The sequence below is a fragment of the Pterocles gutturalis genome, unplaced genomic scaffold (genome assembly GCF_000699245.1).
Source record: "Pterocles gutturalis isolate BGI_N339 unplaced genomic scaffold, ASM69924v1 scaffold9852, whole genome shotgun sequence".
Lineage (NCBI taxonomy): Eukaryota > Metazoa > Chordata > Aves > Pterocliformes > Pteroclidae > Pterocles > Pterocles gutturalis.
Genome location: NW_010115335.1, coordinates 48,437 through 72,400, shown reverse-complemented (window position 1 = coordinate 72,400; position 23,964 = coordinate 48,437). Strand labels below are relative to the sequence as shown.

The 23,964-nt window shown below is 37.6% G+C and overlaps 1 protein-coding gene across 1 annotated transcript in view; it reads right to left on the bottom strand.

The window, feature by feature from the left end:
• LOC104462985 (ELKS/Rab6-interacting/CAST family member 1) overlaps positions 1–23,964 on the bottom strand; it is a gene marked incomplete at its 5' end in the record, with an annotated part of 96,807 nt that overhangs the window by 27,015 nt on the left and 45,828 nt on the right. The window contains 2 exons of the mRNA XM_010075151.1: positions 10,872–10,883; positions 21,314–21,507. Of these exons, the coding sequence (XP_010073453.1) occupies positions 10,872–10,883; positions 21,314–21,507 (206 nt within the window). The remainder of the gene's footprint in view (positions 1–10,871; positions 10,884–21,313; positions 21,508–23,964) is intronic.

Genomic DNA, 23,964 nt, shown 5'->3' with positions numbered 1-23,964 from the left:
CAGACACTGGCACAGCAGAGAAGCTGAAAAGTCTTTGACTGTCCTGGCAGCAACTGTAAACATCAGTATATTATCAGTCTTCTGCTCAGCACAAATCCAAACCATAGCCTCTTACTAGGTACTATGAAGGAAGTTAACTCTGTCTCAGCTGAAACCAGGACAAAAAGCCACGTTGCTTTAATCAAACTCAGTATCTCTTGGCTCAAGATTAGATTTCCCTTGCAGATATTTGCAAACTAATAAGATGTACTTCTGTCCATTTAAAAAAAAAAAAAAAAAGGTATCTGTGAAAGATTACATCTGTAATGGAAAAGTACTACCAATTCATATGTGCTCCTGAAACTGTTTTAGTCCTTCCGAAGGAGAGTAGACAATCAAGCTGATCTGCCAAGAATGTACCCCTGATGTGCTCTTCCACAGTAAACTGCAGCTTTCCTCAGAGTTGGCCTTCCAGGTCTTCATGCACAACCCACTCTTCCTGAATCTTCGGAGCAATAGTATCTTTAAAAAGAAAATCTTTAAAGTCTTTAAATTCTTCTTTCACAAGGAAGAAAATTAACAGAGCCACATACACTAGCAAAACATCCAACTTAGGAATAAATCCACAAGCTTTGGGGAACTATGTACAAGATGCACTACAGAGCCAAGCAAATGGCATGAACTGCTGTAGTTTTACAGGTTATGCAGCGCAGACATCCAAGGCTCCTTCTGGACTTCCCAAGGGCAAAAGAACATAAAGAAACCTTCAATGGTGGTGCTAAGTTTCAGTTTTAGAGGCACTGAAGAAATCTTTTCATTCTGATTAGGGTGCATAAGGAGACTAAGGGATGGCAGCCGTCTGGTTTGAATGGGATCTGAACTGCAGCTACTATAAAGAATGGTTTTTTTTGCCTCAGCAGGTGTTTATTCTAAGGAGAATAAACTTAAATTTGATAGTCAGAATGGTTCTGAGTTTAGGGATCTGATGTTTCTCTATAGACACAGAAAGGAAGCAAAATTTTTGGAAAACTTAACGCATTCAACAAGAGTGTGATGTACCTGTAGAAGTAAGGGTGGGAAATTTAACCAAAACAGACGGTAGTATCAGAAGCCTCACAGCACAATTTAGGAGAAAAATTAGAATAAGTTGGGAATGTACCTACCCCTCCCATTTAACATTCTCCAACACAGTAATACTATAAAATTATCTTCCAAATTTTGGCTTTTGTTCACATATAAGGTTTTTGCCCAAGTTACAATAATGTTTGAAGCTTTAAGCATTTAAAAATACAAAGCAGACTTCTTCAGCTACATTTCAGTTGTCATGTATTCACATGACTCAAGCATACTCAAAAAGAGCATGGAAATAAGCAGTCAAAGGAAACAAACTGTCAAAATCTGTGTGCCATGCCCCATCTCTTTGAGCAAAGACATCTGCATATTCCATATTAAAATGTGAAATCTGTGCTGAAAGCAAGAGATACAAGTAAGGGAAGAAGGCACGTCATAAACTATGGAGTAAAAAACAGCTATTTGCATCTCACTGATAACCTTCATATAACGCCACTGCACAGTCTCTACAAAAACTATGCCTATTACTTACAATGTAGTGAACAGTCCCTTTGATTGGGAGATATGATCATGAAACATTTCCTCTGAGGAGAAATTACATAAAATGTTGCAGTAACTACATAAGTGTTTTACTCCAAAAGCACCAGAAAAATCAATTATTTTTTTTTCACATTGTAAGTCAGTGGCCACTTTTGCAATATAAAGTGTCACTTTGCAGTAGCCTAATAAAGGATTTACTAGTAACTTCATTTAATGCTCTCTCCCAGGTTTTTTTATACAGGATGGCCTAAAAATACATCACAAAAAAGAAAAAATATTTTCTGTGCAATGTGCAAGAGAACAGGGAGCAATCAAGCAATGTAAAAGAAAAGACACCTTATGTCGATTCATGAGGTATCAACCCTTTAAAGTATGTTGACATGTCAAATACTGAAAAAGTGTTGGCTCATATCTTTTATTTGTTTTGCTAGAAGGAGTTAGTAGTAAAAAAAAGATCTATTTCTAAACCATTTATTCAGGTCTCTATGTGACATTGCTAACATATTTTGCTGGTGTTATCTACGTAAAGTGAAAAAACACAATGAAAAGTGAAGTGAATGTGTGAAGTGAAGTGAATGTCTAGTAGTTGGTTACAGGTGGACAACATTAATGCTGTTATTTATTTGGTACAATTACCTGAGGAATTCAGGCACATCCAGCAAAACCAAGAATACCACCAGCTGAAAAATCAAAGATTAAACAGAATATACTTATTTGCTTTTTTTTTTTTAAACACTGCAGACTAAAGGAACTGAGTGAGCACATAAAGCAGATTAATATTAGAGAGCAAGGTAGGCCTAGAGAAACAACTGAAGAACACAGAATACAATATTGGTGAAAGAGAAAATGTATGATAGGAGACGCCCCCAAAAGAATGTATTTTCAAAGAGACAGCATCCCCACTCAAGCCTGCATGGCTAAGACTCTACTCTTACATACTTGCAGGGTAAAGTTGCATTATGTCACCTTAGTTCCCAGCATGCGTGACTTCATCAAACATGGCAAGAACAACTCAAGACATTAAAAACGCAAGGGGAAGTTTGCAGACAATCTGAGTTTTGCTGGCCTTACAAAAGTAAAGAGTCTGGTCAGTGCTATTAGTGACAGTGGGACCGAAAAAGCTACAAGTTGGACTGTTGAGGCTAAGGAAGACAACATATGCTTTTTAGTGCTACCATCTGGGCAGTTACAGTAAACCCATGGCTTTGAGAAGTCACAAGTTTACATGCTAGGAGGGAACTGAGCAACACAGGTGAGTAGGAACTGCTAGGAAAGGAGCCTCAGTTTTCTGTTGGATTGGTACCTTTTGCAATCTTTTCTCAAGGCTGGCACTGAGCATGCCAGCTTGGGAACGGCCAGTTGTTGGCAGCTGTAACTTCTAGGACCAAATGTCACTCTTCTCTTCTGGTCTATCTATAAAGAGTATTTCGCAATCCAAATTTCTCATTCTTTCTCACTCTTGTTTTTTAAAAATGAGATAGGTGAATTGTAATGATCAAGTTCATTCCAGAATGCTTGAAAGACGGATGCTGGAACTGAATCACTCCAACCCTACTGTCACTTCCAACCTACCATCATGCTTGTTCCCAATTTCTATCAAATCTGTTCAGTATTGTAAATAGATACATAATAATGTTCAGATACATAATAATGTTCCATGTAAAAGCACTTCAATTTGAACAGAGTATGCTGAGTCACTAAAGGTGCAGGTAGTACTTCACTCCTTAGAGCTAGGAGCTAACTAGTGTGTCATGAACAGACGGTGAGAACTGGAAATATTTTGTTTTCCAAGAAAGTGAAAAAAAACATTTATTTTAATTAAGAAGAATGGCCTATCTGCTTGATAAGAAGGAAATGAAGTAAGTTTCTGAGAGCACGATTAAATCTGTCTGAATTACATGGAGCACTTCAAGAAGAAGACTGGGTAGGAAAGCTAACATATTCCAGCATGAAAGGGGCTCTCTGTTGTTTGCAAATGAAGAACATGTTATGCAGAAGGAAGCAATACTTGACTACCCTGCCCTGTCAGGACAATGAAGTGGAAGAGAGCTATACAAGAAAAAGGAAAAGGAGAAAAAAAAGAGCTTACCAACTTAACGTTAGTGTAAGAATGTCAAGTATGTTTTTATCTTGAAATATCTGTAATAGCCTACTTGGGATTTTATGAATAAGCAATTTTAATTTTACAGTAATGTGATTAATAGTGTTTCAAATTAATTGACTGATAGCAATACAAGTGTGCACTGAATCTATAAACTGTATGACTGTAATAAATATCTATGGTTACCTATCACATTTTTCATTCAAAAGATGATAAATTATTTGCAGAGAAGATGCACAGGCCAGTTATGAAAGCTGATTTCACAGGAATCAGGATGAAATATATTTGCTAGTGACCAGTGGTAATAAATGCTCTCAGTCAATGAGTAAAGTACTGAAAGGCACATCTGAAACACAAGGGTTCCAGAGCGCTTGTCTGAGCCACTGCAGTCACCTTGTGTGCAGGTCAAAAATAGAACTTGATCTTCACAAGTAACACAACAACAAAACGTAACATTTCAATTTAGTCACAAGTGCAGACTAAATACACAAGGAGTAACTTCCTAGCCAGATGAAAATCTCACAGAAGAAAAATGCTCTTTCTCAACAAGGCAACTGAAAAGATGCGAAGTCAAGAATGCTCTATTTTATTTGTCCACAACCCAAGCAAGAGAAAGGAAGTTGCAAAAAGGGATGTGAATACTGCAAATGGAAAATGGTTCTTTCAACCCAAATGACAAGGCATAACAGCATACCCGGTAACTGCAGATGCAGAGCAGTAAACCCCCACGCTGTCAGATCTAAGGTCACTGTCCCAGTCTAAGCCCTCAGCCAGCAAGACAAGCTTACAGAGAGCATATAAGAAACACGAGAAACAAAGATAATTTTCAATTTTATCTTCTCTGATTCTGTTAATAGCAATAAGGTTTGAGAGTATCTGTGTTTAGCGATGGGGAGGAAGGGGACAGAAGTAGGAGAAGCTACTATTGTCCTCAGGCATTACATGTGTATAAGTGCAACATTAGCAATCTTGAAAGAAAAACATCTGGGTAAATTATTATTTATGAAAGGACAAGCCTATTAATACCACACTGACACACATCACAGTGATGCAACAGTGAAAGCAGCAACTCTCGGTGTCTTTAAAAATTGTTTAAAAACTGAGAATACAAGTAGAACCTTGCAAGAAATAAAAGTGCAGTGGACCCCTCCACCATATTTTTCTTACTTCCTTCTTTTCTTACATCTGTAGTGCTATGAAATAACAAAGAGAAATGTTGTTTATCCTGTTTTTCAAGGTCAATATTATGCAGGAAATTCTTACCAAAAACACTGAAAAATTGCAGAGTTTGCCCTAGAATACAGATTAACTTACCACAGTAAATTAGAATCATGGAGCAATTTTGCTTGAAGTGAGCTCTGAAGGTCACCTGGTTCAATCCCCTGTTCAAAATAAGGCCAAATAAGAGCACGCTGCTCATACCTTTGTTCAGATAGGTTTTTAATACCTCCAGTGATGAAGACTCCTCAGACTCCCTGGGAACTTGTTTCAGTATCTGACTGCCACCATTGTGATTTTTTTTTTTTTTGTGCCAATTATCTCACTGAAACTTAGATTAGAACTTGTTGCAATTTTTGTCTGTTGCCTCTCAACCTTTTACTGAACATCTCTGAGAAGAGTCTCGTTCTGTCTTCTCTGGACCTTCCCATTAGTTAGCTGAAAGACCACAGTATGATCTCCCGTGAGGCTCCTCTTCATAGGCTTGAACATACCCAGTTCTCTCTGCTCCTCCTTGTATGCCATGTGCTTAGTCATCTCAGCAGCCTGCCTGCTGGACTCACTCCATTATCCTAAGGTCTTTCTTGTAGCAGGAAGCCCCAAACTGGACATGGCATTCCAGATGCAGACTCACAAGTCCCAAGTATAGGGAAATGACCACTTATCTTGACCTGCTAGCTGTGCTTGTGCTAATAGAGCCCAGTACGCGTTTGGTTTTCTTCACGGTAACATGACACTGTTGATTCAAGTTCAACTTGCCCTCAGCCATCCTTTGGTCCTTCTCTGTGCACCAGCCTTCTATCTAACCAGTTGGCCCCCATCCTGTACAGATGCAGGGATTCTTCAACTCCAGGTGCAGAGTTTTGCACCTGCCTTTATTGAACTTCATGAGGTTTCTGCCAGTTCATTGCTCCAGCCTGTCAAAGTCACCCTAAACAGGAACCCTACCCTCCAGCAAATACTCCTCATAACCCCTCCTCACAGTTTGCTATCATCCATGAAATTTTTGAAGCTGTATTGTGTCTCATCATCCACTTCATTAAAAAGACATTAAACAGTACTGATTCCCCTGTAAGACAGTCATCTCATCCTTGAAGGCAATCAGGGTGGTCAAGAATGCTTAACCCTTGTAAGTCCACACTGGCTGTTCCCTATCACCTTCTTCTCCAGGTACTTGGAGATGGCTTTCAGGAGGATCAGCTCCAAAAACTTGCCAGTTCCTGAAGCTATACCGATTGGCATGCAATTCCCTCTATCATCCTCCTCAGTCATGAGGAATTTTCCCTGACAGTCACAAGCTTTTGAAGATGATAGAAAGAGTCTTTGCTATGACATCAGCTGGCTCCCTCATCAACCTTGTATGTATCTGATCTGATTCCATCAACCTGCATATTTGCATTGTTTAAATGGTCTGTAACTTGGTCTTCCACTTCTGTGGGCAGTGCTTCACTCCTGCAGACTCTGACACTATGCTCAGGGATCTGAAAGGAGTCCTTATCAGTGAAAAAGAACGAAAAGATGCTACTAAGCTCCTCATGCTTTTCAGTGACCTTTTAAAAAGGTCTCCTGCCCAACTGAGTTCTCTGTAACTATCACATTATTTCTGAGTCTAGGGTCTGTTAAAGCTTTTGGTATCTTCAGTTATGGAAACGTTTGCACCAAGACTATTTTGCTATAGACGCATAAATTCACTGCCTATAAATACACTTACCTGTCCTGTAGAGTTATAATGGAACTAAAAATCTAGTTTTTAGTGGGGAGGGGAATAATTTTTTGCACAGAAGTGAGCCATCAAAGGAGAAAAATAACCTTCAGATTTTATTCCTTTGACTAAATGTGATGTGACACATATGGGTTAGTCAAAATATTTAATGTTGCATGAAGTTTGAATTATAATTTCAGTTAATCTTCTGATGACGAGCTAGATAATTTGTTAACTTTGGGATATATTAACATAGACATGGTTTAAAGTGTATTCTAAATAATGCTGTATTTTGACATTTCAAATAATATTGCTCTAAGCAGAATTAGAGGACTAATACATTAAATAGAAAACAACTACTGGAGGTTGTTATTTTTAAGAGATGACCAAGGAAATTTAAACTGAAACTTCTTTGAACACAAAGGATCTGGCTCTGCTGAGCTAAAATTAACCATTGCTGACTCAACATGCTTGAAATTTGTATCATTTCCTGATGTGGTTAATGACCAGCATGGTGGCAGAATGAAGACCAGAGTCTCCTGAAGGTATGAAACTAAAGAGCCAGCCACACTTCTAGTGAAATTTCTCCTCACTGCCCAGGCACTTTCTCAGTACTCGGTTACACAGTTTCCTGGAGATACAGTATATGGCACAGAGTATAAAGATATTTTCATCACAGTGAAAAACCCACAGGTACCACAGACTATATGCCTGTAACAAAGTACTCTGTTTTGGTTTCTTCTTTAACAATTATTGAACAGTATCCAGAGTTTCCTGCATTTGCTTAACTTTCTATGCAATATTGTCTATCTTCTTCTTATAGAAGGATGATATGTTTAACGTATTTCTTTGGTGGTTGCATGTGTTCTGTTTAACATAAATTTAGGACTCTGGAAAAGGACTAAAATAATCCCCTCAGATTCAATATTTTGTTTTTACAAGGCTACAGCTGAGTTGCTACACTGACATTTAATTTTACATGGACACTCACAGCAGACTTTTATCTGGATTCATGCCACCAGCCTGTACTCATCTAATCACCAAGCCACTTTGCTGTGGGGAAATAAGGTTTACGGTATTTTTTTATTACTTCCTATTGCATTAAATTCTCTTTGTTATAGCAAAAAATCCAGAAAACTTCTTTTTCTTAAGATCTGGATTACTTGCTTCAAACGATGACAGACAGTACAATTAACCATGTGACGTAAAGTATGAGAAAACGTGACAGGATGAAAGACAAGGATGAAAGCAGGATGCCAAAAGACAAGCCTCCCATGGGAGGCCTCCTGTTCTGCTCTTCCAGCTGTCTTTCCATTCCAGTGCTATGCTACAAATTCTTGATAAATAGCATGTTCAATGCTATTCAGCAGACAAGATACAAATAACGGCGATAAATTAAAGATAAATGCAAAAAAAAAAAAATCGAAGCAGTTAAGCTGTTACCCAATTTGAACCTAGAAACCTTTTTTTTTTTTGCTTTATCAATATAACTCATTCTCTTCTTGAAAAGCATGTAGTTTCTCACTACAGCACCTGATTTTGTCAGTCTTATCTTTTTCCATCTACATAAAACCACTTAAAAAAATGGTAGTGTATGACTTTGTAGTGTTTTTCTATTTTTTCCACTGCTGCAGATAATGACAACAGAATACTGTTATGGGGCTTGTTACTCTTGAAGGCAGCATTGGACAGTTCTTCATGTAAAGCTGTCATCAACAGAGATGCTTAGTAAAAACTCCTTATGGAAAACTGCTTTAATCCTCATGCCTTCCAACTCTATTTTATTTACTATGAATCAGTATGACATCCACTCTATGCCCTTAGACTTCTGAGGAGTAAGTACGTGTCATAACAGCAACAGTGATGCAGATTACACTATTACATTCTGGTCCACTGAGTTTATCAACAGGAGAGAGATGATGAAAGCTTAAAAGATTGGTAAATTCAAAGGTTTTGCACTGATTACAGTAAGGAAAGTTGTTCTTAATGACAACGGACATAATTCAGAGTATTTCTTTCTGTTTCTAGGAGACAGGCATAGCTAACACATTTTTTCACATATTCGATTCTTTTCCAGTAAGACACATTTGCTTTGGTGTCTGAAAAAAAGAACTGCTTTACACCATTAAGAGAAAAAATAAAGTTATGGCTTCCACAGTAGCTTACAATGTAGAATGCAACTTCACAGGACAGCTATTTCTTCATATGTTGCAGTTAATGGTAATTAGGCAAACACTGAAAAGCATAGGAAAGAAAACAAGTGGTATTGCAACCCCTGTAATTTTCCTGCTTATCCTTAGGAGAATCTTTTCATTGTGTTTTTGGCCAGCAGAGATTTTGTAGTTCTAAACCCAGTTATTCCACCTATTCTCTTACACTCCTGATTTATTTTAATAAATACATGAAAACCTCAGCCGCCAGCCATCATAGCAATCAATTCTAAAAAATGGAAAAAAAAAACCTAAAGAAAAAAATCAATAAAACCACTAAGAAACTATCAGGACAGAACTGACAATCTCTTTAACGTCTTATCAGGAAACTCTTCAAAGTTCTAAACTTGACCACCTCAAACCACAGTCATATCTTCTCTAGCCAAATTTTACAAAAAGAGAAATAAAAGTTATGGTTACCTTGTTTGGGGAATGAGAAATCATGCCAGGTCTCAGAAAAAAAAACACCCAAACCACACCCTAAAAATAGGTCCCCCTCTTGTTCATCACAAATTCCAGCACAGGTTCGGGTATTGATAAAAACCTATAGCTATATGGATTGAAGCAGGAAGATCTTTGAAGGATGGAATCTATAACATTTAGGACTTGATCAACCAGGAAAAGCACATCAAACTCCACTCATGGTGGCAACTGGTAAATCCAGACTACCCAACAGAAGTTCTGTTCATGCAAGAAAATACACTGTGTATTTCAGAGGAGAACACTCCCAGGGCACAAAAGTTTCCTGGCAACTCTGTGCTTTGGGATCTGATAAAAGAGAGTCATTCAAGGACAGTCTTCCTCTCCCCAACAATTACAAGTACGCCTGAATACAGAAGGTATCGACAGACAACACGGTTAACTTCCAATCTTTTTCTAGTTTGTGGGAGGAAGGAAAATACGCAGCCAAGGCCACAAGTGCAATGTCTGTGCCAAACCAAGGTCAGAACGCTGACACAATTTAAAGGCGTCAGCAGCATCACAGCATCATGGGATTCCACTCACCACCACATTTTTTACAGTGTTAATCAGGAATAGAAAAGCCAGATGTTGGTTGTAACTCAGAACTTCAGTCATTAAATGGTGGCTTTCTGGGCAAAGACGCTGCCTGAAACAATTATAATCATTCCTTCATGAGGAGTCACGGACGCGTTCTACCAAACAGACTTTAACAGCAAAGACGAGAATCCAAAATGGTTTCAGAGCATTTCAAAAGGCAACTGCGGGTCACTGTATCGTGTACACTGACTTGTATTACACAGGCCACAGATATATAGACCTAGCTACTCTATTGAAGACATAGGCACAGACCTAGCTACTCTATTGAAATCCTAAAATCTATCTTTAGCAACTACTTTTAAACTATAAAAAAAAAGAAATTGAGCCATGGCTGAAAAACTTCAAACCATGTTGTCTCTTGGTAAGGTTTTCTCAGCAGTTTATCACCTTGTGCCTTCAACAAATTTATCCTCTTGCTAACTTACTTATCTTTAATCCTAGGCCCTTGGTTCTGTCTGACAGCACAATACACCCAAACTGCACCAAAACTAGTTCTCCAACATCACTACAAGTTTCAAACACGGACATAAGGATAAAAGTCCAACAGTTAAAGTATGGATGACTAGTATTTTAAAGGAACTAGTTTTGTACTAAACAGCATGTATCAGAAAATATAATGTTCAATCTTTTTTCTTCTTGAAGTAACAGATAAAACCAAAAACACTTAAATATTTAAAAAATAAAAAATAATATTTAAAGCTTCCTGTTGCTGTAGAGTTTTCCTTGAAAGGCTTAATTGGTAAGTCTTCCTCCTTCTTGCTAGTGCACTACAACACTGATTTACAGTGGTTTGACATAAATTCTTTCCTTCAAGTACAAGTTTCTTCCAAATGTGCACCGTATCCAACCCACCCTCCTACACGGACTTCACCAAATCTCTGATCTTTTATCTGTAGACCATGTAAATTGATGTGCAATCTTCTGCAAGATCTCAATGTTAGCTGAACAGACAACAGTCTTATAAACATCCTTATTAAAAGTGAATACTGACCTTGAGGTGAGGCTGAAGGAAGCAGCAAATCCAGGAAGGAGATGCGAAAGAAAGAGAGTTAGAGTTTGTGAAAACAGCATCCAGAGATAAAGCAGTTGAAGAATACAGGACAAAACAAGCAGATCTAAATCAGGTAATGACACGTAGACACACAGTCAGTCCTTCACAAACACAAAGAGCTGCATGTTCTATAGACATCTAATTAAAAAAAAAAAGGACATTTACATTAGATTACACCATTTCCCTTAGAGGCAACTTTCTGTAGAGAAAATAGTCTCTAACACATAACAGTTCTTGGGAAAGGGGAATAAGCCAACTGCAGAAAACTCTGGATTTCTATCACATCACTAGCAAGTATCCTCCTTCCAGAATTCTAACAAACATTTTGAAGATGTGGGGTTTGACTATTGAGATGAACCCTAATGTATTCCTTTATGCCATCTTCTAGGGGGTTATTTTCTCTCCATGAACAAGACACATTTTTTTCCACTTTTCCTGCAGATGACACAAACTTGTCAAAAGGGAATAGAAGGGACAAAACACCAATCATGGAGTAATGCCTTCAAGACCTGAAGACTTGTCAAAGCTAAAGTTCATCTTTCTTAATTTTGACATTGAAGCCACTCTTCCAAAGACAAACAAAAAAAAAGCATCTGCCTCTTCTTCCCACACTGCTGCTGTCTTAATTCTCCCATATAAGGTGCAATCTAAAAACAATAATGACCAAACAGGCGTATCTTCGACAGTTCTCTCCAACATTGTTCAACAGTAGGATTGGCCAAGGCATAATGCTGGAGTTCCCTGTATAACATGAAGTCCCATAGGTTCATTATTGCTTTTTTTCCAAATATCTCCAATATCTTTTCATAGGCATCTGCTGTCAATTTCACTGATAACAGCAATGTAAGTCAACAAGGAGCCATAAATACGGATCTCTTAAATCTGATTTTAAACATTATTATTTTTTGGACAATAGAAGAGAGAAAAAGTAAATGTCCAGCTGTCTAAAGTGGCAATTTGGTTTCTACGACAAATTGTACCTCTCCCGTGGCAAAATTGCACTCTAAAAAGGCAGGATATGGTCTGGAGAAAAATATTTCTATAGGATAGGCTGACTGCTACATGCCTTTTTAGTCTCGGTATATGGTACCATGTAAATGAAATTTGAAGTCCTTATTTCTGGCATAAATTTTACAAAAAACAATGTAGGACATTGAATTTGTTCAAGCAGCAGTTTCAGCGCAAGGTACAGCTGAGAAGTGTATTGTTGGTCTGTAACAGATAAACTAGTGTAAAGATGCTTTTCTTTGGCTTTTAAACTAACAATCTTCAAATCAAGTTCTTAAAGGACAGCTACTGTAATTTGGGGATTTCGGGAAAGATGAGATGTGCAAAATTCCAAATATTGCATCTTGGTGTTTGATCTTGAAGTAAGCTATAATGTTCCAAAAGCCTCAGTTAATTCATACAGAAAAGCATGTAACTAACAAGTCTGACTGAAATCTGAGAGTACTCTCTCTAAGCTGAGTTGCTGAATTACGATTGGTCCAAGAAATTTAACAAAAAGCAACAAAAAAGTGAAAATAAATGCTTGGTTACATATGGGAATAAATAAGGCAAGAGGAAAAAAAGTTAGTATTTTTTATGACTGTTACTGAATCCAGATTATGAAAGTTTAAGACTTCTCATTTTGCGTGTCAGGGACCCTTTGTAGTTCCTGGTTCTATTGTAATATTTTGATATTGTTTCTTCAATTTAACACTGAAAAAAAGTAGAGGCTAGAATTCAGGATAGCCCTGTAGAATTTGAATGAACCATACTGTTCTTTCAACTGCTATTAAAGGTAGCATCTTTTGCTGGCACAAGACGAAGGCAAAACAGTACCTGAAACTCTGTGCTGAGGTCTCTTGCAATTTCCTGGATGCTACAGATGTACTACCTAGCCAGCTGCACAGGATTTGAACAGAAGATAATTATTGCTACATCTTAATTTTTTTATGGAATAAATTATTTCTTCCAAAGAAAAATACATTTTGTGTAATTGCTAGACTCTTCTTCCTTTTTTTTTTTTACAGGGGTTCAAAATATTTTTTCAAAATGTGGATTTATAGAATAATCATAATTACCTAAATTAAAATGAGGAATATGTCTGAAAGCACATTAAAATTAGAAAAAAACCTAGAACTGTGCTATCACTCAAACTAAAACCAAGGCAGACTCCTGAAATTGCCATCTGTTAGGAAGTCAATGGAGATCTGCTACACGCGGGAGGTGAAGCATCAGTGCATAGGCTACATCAGTGAAATTGAGCAGAGGAGAGCGGCAAGCATCTGCCCCAGAAAGCAGCCCCAAGCAAGCAGGATCAGATACATACCAAGACATGCTCCTTAGAGAGCAAAATAATAACTTTTAGTTTGCACTATTTCCCTTTGAGCAAGCACACACATTTGCAGCATTCCTTACAAGATCCAGCACCAGTGCTTCTACCCAGCCTCATTAACTGTGTACTCTGATGCAACAGTCACTCAGGGAGACAATACAATTGCAACACCAAATGGTAGTCTCAGAGAAATAAATTTTCTTTTAAAATGACGTTTCATTAATTTTAACAATACTGATGACTTAAATCTGATCATTGGGTGCAGATCAAAAAAGCTGGTGAGACGTAAACACTTTAGTATTTTATTTAAGAAATGCATATATTTTAAAAGCTGTTGATTATTCCAGATATAATTTTTTCCACATGACTGTGTGCTACACGGAGTAGAATGAGTCTGCTACATGAGTCTCAGATGTACTTATGGAGAAGTTTATGTAATGATTTCTAGGCAACCATTGAATTCCACTTGTTTGACAGTACTCACATACTTGTGACAGTACTCAATACTTGTGCATATTTACTACTTTGTCATTCCTTCAAAGTAGTCTGACAGGGATTAATATGCACTCAATCTTCCTTGTGTCAGTCAAAGCAGAAAGGCTATTGATGGTTACCACTTTTGACACCTTTTCTTGGAAAAAAGAATGATGGTTGGGCTTTTCCTTTCTTTTTAGTTGATATTTAGAGGGATGGAGAAGAGGTGGAGAGACAGAGAGAGGGAAGGTTTGTGTGTGCATCCATGCACACATGTGTGAACCGATCTAACTGCACGAACATGACCACAGATGGCCATGGAGCGCTAACATTGCTATTTCACTGGCTTACTGGTGATTCCTTTTGTTCTTATTGTACTCCAAGACAAGCAAGGATCTGACACTTTTATTTTTACTGTTGTAAAAATGGATTGTACTGTTGTACAAAATGGATTTTTTAATTTATTTTTTTTTACTCCTTACATACTAGTTTGTGAGTAGGGATACTCTCACACTGCTTCAAGATGTTACCTGAAACAAAGCTACAAGTCAGCTTTTGAAGAGATGTAATCAAGGCAGGTAACAATGAAACCCTGATACGCAAACTAGACTCCTTATTTACATAATTTTTCTTCTCTTCTGATTTTATAACTATTTACATCATAGCTCTTAGAGTCTACTGATCTAGCAGTTGGATTGTGAGATATTTGCTAATAAAACCCATCATTGCTACAATGCAGGCAGAGTATAAATCAGATGACAACTTCATTACAGGTAGCAGACTTAGGGGTGAGAGGGAATGCTTGAGAACCACCTTGAGTTAATGACAAAACCAAACAGAATTGTATCACTATAGGAAATTTGTCAGGAGAAGAAGCCTTCAAAAAAAGCTCACAATCAGTGTTTCTCATTACTCATAGGTATTTCTCTAGTGTAAGGTTCTTTTTGGAAGATCCAAGATCAGATCCTTAGTCTTGGAATAGCAGACAAACCGAACTTTCAGCCCATTGCTGAACTGAACAAAGGAGACTGTCTGCACTCAGTTTCACAGAGATGAATCACTCTGTCTGATAGTGTCAATCCAGCCTGCTTGAACACAGAAATAATCCTAGGGCAAGTACCCAGGCTTAGGTGGTTCAATGGTGGGATAACACAGTAAACTCATTCAGCCGAAGCCTATACCAGTCCTGACCTCTCACCATGTCAAGGGCTGGACTAATTTTGGTTCTCTGACCTTGTTTTTCAGAACAGCTGTTTCTGAAATATCACAAAGTTTCAGTTTCTCCCAAAACACAGGAAAAGTGAGAGAATGGGAAATAAAGGACAGCTAAATAAAGAACAAATGGAAAAAAGGATATCCCATTATATGAAAAAAGTGAGGACGGATTGAGGAGTCACCGTAAAATCACTATGATGGCTTTTTTATCTGGTGCTCTCTACAGATGGATTTGCAATTACTGTCAGTGTCTCTCTCTCTTTTCTTCTCTTAGATGTAGGTTTCAAAAGTGATTAGTGAGTTTGAGTGTTGATCTTAAGGCACTTTAACAAAGGTTACTTTCAGAGGGCAGACACTTGCCTTCTGAAAACAGACAAACTTTCAAATGTCTGAAGTTAAATACTTGTATGTAAAGGTGCCTGAATCTTATATTCTTATTTGTTTAGATCAGTCATGTTGATATAAAATGTATTATTTTTCCTCTGTGAAACTCAAGGTGAGTTTTGTATGATGATAAAAGCAAGCCTGAGAAGAAAGAAATTCTTCGTTTCCTAGCTTGGAAATTATGAAAATCTTAATATTCAATATACTCGTGTGCTCAGAGGTGGAGCTGGGCTAACTATGGGCCTGATCACTTCTTTCCATCACAAGACCTTGTTCTCAGTTGCTTGCCAAATATTAACAAATTGTTCTGAAATTTTCCATGACAGGTGTCAGCCTCACCTGGGATTTTTTGGGGACAATTTAAGGTACGTCCTTCACACACTATGGGCAGCATTCTTGTGGAAAAAATTTGTTCTATGGTTAATGACTGTATCACTTTACTGTGACATATAGGCTCACATAAGAGGCAAATTAAAATTACATGTCAATTTAGAGTCCTAAATTTCGAGTTATTAACCTTAGAATCTTAATACTAATTTAAGCTGGGGACTTTTGAGGCAAGTGGATGAGAAACAACAACAAATTCTGCTTTGTAATAATACCATGCAACCATGAGATAAACATATTCTGTTTGCTTTTATGGTTTATGTTACTAAAATGGATTAAAATGTTTTAAAATGATATTTAATTGTTTAAGTTTTTCCTACATCTGAGTCAGAGTTCACTTTATTTTTGAAGGACTTTAATGGGCTATGAGCATACAGAATTATAGTCACACTATCTCTCAAGGTTAAATTTATTGATGCTAATTTGGCAACATCTCTTTTACTTTAAATCACTTAAATGCCCTGATGTGGTCCTTGCTTAGGGATTCTCTTTTAAAAAACTTATCTAAAAATTCACAGACGCAAACAACTTGGAAACTAAAGAGAATTATAAGATATGAGCAGTGGCTTGAAAATACGTATTTCAACTTCAAATTGTGGACTTAAAGACTTAGGGCATAATTTACTCATATAGTTTCCTTAACACTATGCTAGGAAACCATTAAATTGATGGAACATGCACTTAATTTCTCTCTCCATCTATCCTTCACAGACCACTACACAAACATATCAACATCTTATAGACATACAGAGTAAGATACTTCCTTCTACTGTCCAAAGTTTTAAACACGCCTTCTAGATCACCCTATGTTTTTTAATCTTTTATTTTTATTTACTGTTGAGAAGAAATATTAAAGGTAAGAAGTATCTTTTGGCTGGTACATATCAAAAGTTTGAAGGTTTCTTCTTGAACAGGGCATTCTTAACATTCTTTTTAGAAAATACCCCCCAAATCTCTTTCTCAAAACAGCCATCATTTCCAGCTGTCCTTAATGGGACTGCTGGTACTCCAAAGTTGGGCACTGTCTTACTGGTTTCCAAATCAAAGTCAAGTTTCCTTCATGAAAAAAATGGTAGCACCTTATGTCCTTACAAGGACTACCTATCATATATAGTGAGCATGCCAAATTAAAATCAGTATCAAACTTGTGACTGGAACCAGGACTTCCATATATATTCACTCAGTGTTTACTTCTGAAGCAACACATACATAAGTATTTACTGCTACTTCTCAAGTACATAGAGAGTCAGTTCTTACTTTCAGAATATATGCACACAAATATCTCAGTGTGTAAACTACCATCTGATGGCCGTGATGGCCACATCCCAGATGATTAGCATAATTTTTCTTTCTTTTCTCTTTCTTTTTTTCTTTAATACAGGATAATAATTGCAATGAAACTCAAGAATAAGGCAATACTGACCTCTATCAATGACACATTTTAGAACACTTGAGTTTTAGTTGGTTCAGGCAGAACTGATAGCAGGAATTAGAATCAAAGTTAAAACACAGCAAGAGAATTTGAATGAAAAGCAACAGCTTCTGTCAAGTTTAAATCAGGGAGAAGAGCAGCAAACCTCCTTTAGACTGTGGTCATAACCACTGTGACACAAGTTCAACGCAGAGACTGTTAGAGCTTCTACTTGACATAACTAGTTCCTGTTTGACCTAAGAAAAGAAGCGTAATTACAGCAGACCCAAACAGCAGCAGCAGCAGCCGGGCAGCCAGCAGTGACATTCCACCCCGTAGGAAACAGAAGCCTTATAGAGCACTCACTTTCCCAGGAAGTCCCACACAAACCCCCCTACATGTTGTGGTGCAGGGACCGACACCTGGTAGGGAGGGTGCAATTTGCGGGACGCGTGCTTTCTGAGAAAAGGCATAGTCAAAAAAACCCCCACATGTACAAAACAAAACAACTCGTGGAACCAGGACGTGACAGTATAAATGGAAAGAAAAAGTAAGGAAGGAAACAAAACACAAAATGAAAAGTTACAGAGAGACAGGAGATTTTGGAATGGCAATACAAAAAGCAAACAGTTAGTTATAAAGAAAGTGAATAACCAGGCAACTACAAAACCCTCTACACCACAACAGTCTGGGGACAGAAACAGAACATATAGGGCTGTTCACCCACAGGAGAAATGTGGACTCATGGCCCACCTTCTCGCAAGAAAAAAGCAAAATCCTGCCCACACAGAACACAAATTAATAATCTTGTGCTTTCAATCTCATGTTGACTCTATGGTATTTTTCAAACTTTTGCATAGCATGCACCATTTTTAACACATTATTTTTTGATATCTTTCCTCCCATTCAGAGCTGAAAAACAACATCCCCCACCCAGTTGCAACAGTTACTGACGAGTGGAAGCATTTCCCTCTTTGTTTTAATCTGAACTGAAGGCAGCTTTGCCATCATTGAAAAGGCTTAAGAGAACAGTTTTCTGTTTCTCATTTCATCTTCCTCTCCTTCTATCTTTTCTGCTTCTCTGTTCCCCTATACATACCTCCCTAATAGGCGACTCATTTCTTCTCTTCTATGGATGAAACCGTGTTACTATTTCTCTTCTCCTGACGACGTATGGTCTAGTTGTCACATATAACTAGCATAAGGAAAAATGCCAGGGAGAGACTCTCTCTTTTGAAAAATCACATTTTTGCTAGTACAGTTATTCTCTGAATGCGACTTATTTCTTCTCATCTTGCTCTACATGGAATAAGAACGGTTCCTGATAGGCACAGCAATGTTCACTTTTTTGCTTACTGACAAATGCTTCTGCAAGCATTAGGGTTCTTCTTTGCACAGCAGAGTTTGAACAGCTGTAGAATATTTCGCTCTGCATAGACCACAATATAGGACTTTTACAAGGCAAAATTATCTATTCTTTTCATTAAATCAAGATGTTAGCTCTAAAACATCCATGTAACATGCCTGGCTATATCCAGTTCAGCCATGAAAGAATACTTCATAAACAAGCATAGTAGATAAAACCAGGACCAACCTACACACTTAACAGGCATGTTAAAAACTCTGCTTTGTGTAAAAACTCACAAGGAGAAAGCAAGCTTCCAGAGAATCAGGGTTTGGGGAAGCAGCTGAAAACAACTAAGGCCAAATAAAAATGTCAACAATTATTCAGAAAAGAGAAATTACTGGTCAAATCCTCACTACAATTCTCCAGTACTGTGATTATATTACAGTTCCACCTGAAAAATAAATTCAGGTGTTGATACTTCGCTAATTTACCACAATAACAGTATTCACCTTAGGCCTCTAGATCTTGAAGACCTTCACCGTTTCCACTTGCAGGGGTTAGAGAACATGGATATTCTTAGATTTTTTTTTTTCCCCCTTTTTTATATGGCTGATTTATATGGCTGCTGGCAATCACATGATAACAAAAGTAGTCTTTTCTTTGACATAGCTGAAATAACTATTCTAATTACTAGAAATAAAAGAAGCCATATTCTATTTTATCTCAGTACTAGTAGAAAAGACAATAAGTGAAAAAGATAAGAGGACCGCTCTTTTTTTTGTAAGAGCAAAGATCAGGTGGTAAGAAGGAACAGATAGCACTGAATAGTCCAAGTATTCACTAAATTGCTAAGGAATGCTGTCCAGTCACTTGGGGGTTTTACGCTTTCATTGATATAGTAAGAGTTTGGTCTGTGACTGAAACATCAAGAAACTGCTACTATAACATGAAAACAAATAATTGTCTTGCAGTTCTCTGGAACTGCATATTTTCAAAGAAAAAGTTTCTTTCAAAGTCTTTGAAGACTGTCAGTGCTTTTAACTGTAAAAGAGAAGGAGGCCCATCTTAATTTCTCTTCTTTGTTATTTTTGCTTTGTAGACTACAAAACTCTTTTGATTATAGGCCACTTATATGTGTTTATTCAGTGTTTGACACTGCAAGTCCTAATCTTGATTAGTTTCTGAATGCTAATGTAATAAGAAAATCAGAATTGCATTAAAAGTGTGCATAAGAAAATTCTCTTCCTGTCATTCCAATCTCCTCTAGGAATCAGGTTTAGGAATGATGAATATTTGTGACTTGTTTTTCCTAAACGTAGTTACTCCTGCACACATAATTAAGGCTCTATCAACATATTTCTTCCCATACCTTACTTCCAACAGAAGGTTGTTGCTTATACCCTGATCCCTAGTCAATTTGCATGCCCTAAGATGATGACATGGTGAACTTCACACCCAGGATGGGTACCTCTAAGATAGTGAAAAAAAAATCACAGAGACAAATATGACTTATAACTGCTATTTAGCTTTTTCATGTCTATACTTAATGCACCTACTCTATCAACCTATTGCCTGAATGTTCTGGTGAATACATCATATATCAAGGGGCTGAAGGTTATACCACTTAGAAAAAAAGGGAAGACAGTTAAAAATGACATATCTTCACTTTCGGATATTCAATCTTACACCATAGGTGTACAGAACTTTGGCTAAATAAAATAGCAACTTAAGGAAAACTAACAGGATGCTGCTTACAATCGTAAAAAGAGAAGAAACCCATTTGACAAGAAGAACCGTTTCAGAGCTCTGTCACTTTCAAGGAAACACAAATGGACTTCTTAGAAAAGAGTTTTCAAATCATTCAGAGGGGCCCATAATTTGACTATCAAGCCAATGAACAATAACCATTGCCATCACGCAGAACCTGAAATGTCCTCTACTGAGTTCCCCTAACTTTCCTGACACTAAATGCAGAACAGTTAAATAGTAGTAGGACAGAAATTAGAAAGACTATTTTGGCACAAGGCAAATGGGAATAATCAAACTTCCATTGTGCTGTTCCAAGGTAGTGATTCTTCATTGCGAATCATAAAGTAAAGAAAAAAACCCAAACAGGTATTACTGCCCAGAAGCTCCCTCTTGGCCCACTGTAAGGTGAGAAAATTACAGAAAACAGAATCTGTTTCAGGTCTTTCCCAAGATCTACTATTTATAATTGTGATACAGATGTCACGGAATCATAATAAATTACAATTTTTGTTTGAGACATTAAAGTCTAGAAAAAATATCTAAGCACCCTCACTCCAACAGAAAGATGGAAAATGATGAAAAGTGCTGAATCACAATTTGTTCGGACAAAAGCAAATCTGTTAATTCGGCTTTACTGAGCCAAAGCTTACCTGTGTCCCTTCCAGTACAAAGACTTTTAATGCCACTTGCCAGAAGAACCTGAGTAGTATCACTAGCACTTAAAAGTAATTTTTCTTATTTGTTTTTTAGAGAACCATGCCTGAGGAATTTATCAAATCAAAGGAACAAACTGTCCTCCAAACACACCACAGTGTCAGTAACTTTTCCTACCATCTCCATTTCCTTAAACCTCTATCTACCTTTCTAGTTCTATCTATATCAGCCCTATTTTTGAGCAGCCAGGTAAAGAAAGCACACAGTAAAACACCTTTCTGCTTACAATCTATCAAAATAAAGGACTTAAGGCAGAAAAGCTCTAAAAAGACTTTCTCAAAATAGGCATTCTAAGGTTTTTAAAACAAGAAAAATGGACTAAGTTATCTCTAACTTTAGTCAGCTATTTTGCTCCTCTAGTAACTTTATACCATTCTCACCTCTCCAGTTCTGCTATCTTCTTATCCTTATCATTCTTCTCATTTTCCATCTCTTTCAAGATTTCAAGAAGACGATCCACTTCAGCTTGAGCCTTGCTAGATTCTTCCCGATACCGTGTTACCTCCCTTTCCAGCTGCTGCATACGATCACTCAGCTCTGGGCTAGCCCTAGCCTCCAGTGTTGCCTCATGAGCCTGTAAGAAAAAGGTTCAAGAAAAAACACTTAATTCACACATATATATTTTACAGACAGCAAAATGCTATCTAGATATCTATTTCAAAATGGGAAGATTAATTATTACACAGAAATAAATATACAATGCATATGTTACTTCTAAGTAGGGGAAAATACATTCTAGGAAAAGAAAAATTCAGAAACAAATTTAATTTTCTTAATTCAGTCTAAAAAAATTTAAGTATTTTTGATCTAAAACAGAATCAACATAAGAAAGAAGTAAAAATATGAAAAAAGTTAAACTTCTTTGAAAGGAAAGAAAAAGCGAAGTAAATGTGAGGGGGTATAAAATTTCAAAAACACTCTTCTAAAACAGTGATATGACTGTAGAATTAGTTATCTGAGGTCTCTTTCATTAAGGTTAATAGCCTTCAATAAGTACACCAGTACAGAAAGTGTGAGATTTGCACAGATGTACTGAAGTCCTTGCTAGTTATTCAAGTCGTAAAGAATTGGACTAATATGAGTATGGCTACCTAAGGAAAACATCTTCACCTAGTTATCTATGATTTTTTTTTTCTTAATCAGGCTAAGAGGACAAAAAACATCAGAGGGCTGAGGAGAAAATGACCTCAATTAAGAGTTTTTATTTTTTAATGGCTTGGTTTGTTAATTTATCGTAAAATTAATCCAACAGTTCGAAGCATATTAGAGACAAAGAAAAGGCAGTATTTATGCTGGAGTTTAAACCAGCAGACTAAGGACTACCTTTTCTTTCTCCCTTTGCCCCTCTGCTCTTGGATCTTGAACTGCTACTTGATATCAATTAAAGCTATTTCTGAATTGCTCAAATTTGCCAGACTAAGGACTACCTTTTCTTTCTCCCTCTGCCCCTCTGCTCTTGGACCTTGAACTGCTACTTGATACCAATTAAAGCTATTTCTGAATTGCTCAGATTTGATTCAGTGAATAGCAGGTTTGGTGGAGCTATTCAGCTGACTAAGATCATCTGCAAACTCAAGGCCTTTCTCTTCTCTGAAACAAACCTGCAACAGAAAATAAGAGTACAGACTATTTTCCCCACTGTGTGCTGCTGTGGAAAGTTGTTTTACAAGATGCCAATGTTCTGCTCCAAAGCACAGTAAGTCTAAATCCAATAGCACAGGACTCTCTTGCTTTCAAAAGTAATTGGACAGAACTGCAGCAACATAGACCTCAGGGTTAGAAGCTGCTGCTTCCAAAAAACCAAATAACAGCAAAAATACAATTGGCTAAATCTGTTTAGTTATTTAGTAAAGTAAGACTGGAGGAAAATATCCATTCACTGACTCCAACACTTTTACCTTGAAGTTTCTTGTTTTTAATTAGCTCCTTCAAAGCCAAGGTCACATTCTAGTGAAATCCAGGAGAATCTCAGAGCAGAATATTCAAGGACTGAAGAAGGCCTTGATGCCTGTCTTTACTGGGACTATAACCTTGGGATGGATCTGGGTTGTCCAAATACTGGAACACTTCCTATTCCAGGGCCTTGGCCCTGCAGCAGCCTGCCTGAGAGTCAATGCTAAACTGTTTTGGCTTTTTTTTTTTTCTAAGTAGGAATTCCAGAAAGTTTGATAATCTGCACAGTATTTTATTGTAGAATGAAATGCCTGGCAATCCCCAGGTCTCCCAGGCAGGTCTCAGCAGCAGTGCCCAACAACCATAGATCCTGAAAGAACAGAAACCTTTCCTGAGGCAATGTGTTTAGGAAGACTTAAAAGGCTCTCCACTTCTGAGAGACTTTTAAGTCAAACCCTGCCGCTCCTCTGTCATTGACCTGTAAGCTTGAAAATCCTGCTTCTGAGCTTCTGACTGAGACCCAGCTCCAAGTGCATCCCCGATGAGCCCGGAAGCTTTGCGAAGCCTCTTGGAGTCAGTGCCGTCTATGCCTCCAGATTCCTTACTGCCCCACAAGCACTTTGAATTATAAACCCTTGGAAAGGACTCTCTAAGGCAAGTGGAAGTCTAAATAGTGTGTTTCCAAGATGATTCCAAGAGGACATTGCAGTAGTGAGACTGAGAAGCGTGTCAGTTCTATGAACAGCCACAAGCATCAGGGAACACAGAATCATAGAATACTAGGTTGGAAGGGACCTCGAGGATCAGAAAGGTCCAACCTTTCTTGGCAAAAAAGTGACTTCATGAAGTTCAGCAAAGGGAAATGCCAAGTCCTGTCCCTGGGTAGGAACATCTTCATCTGTTTGTTCCACAGACAAGCATCCAGCTGTACATCACATCTGACACTTCTCCCTTTACTCAAATTCTACCTTCGCACGTGCCTTTCCGTTTTAATGAGTCTCAGCCTTTCTGGCTCTGCCCCCAGAACTGTCTCCCCGCATCCTTCTTCCTGAAACCTACATAGCTCTGTCCCACTCTCCTCGTATCTGTGCTCTCAGATGTCACCAGAATAAAACCATGCCAGTGTCTGAGTAAGACG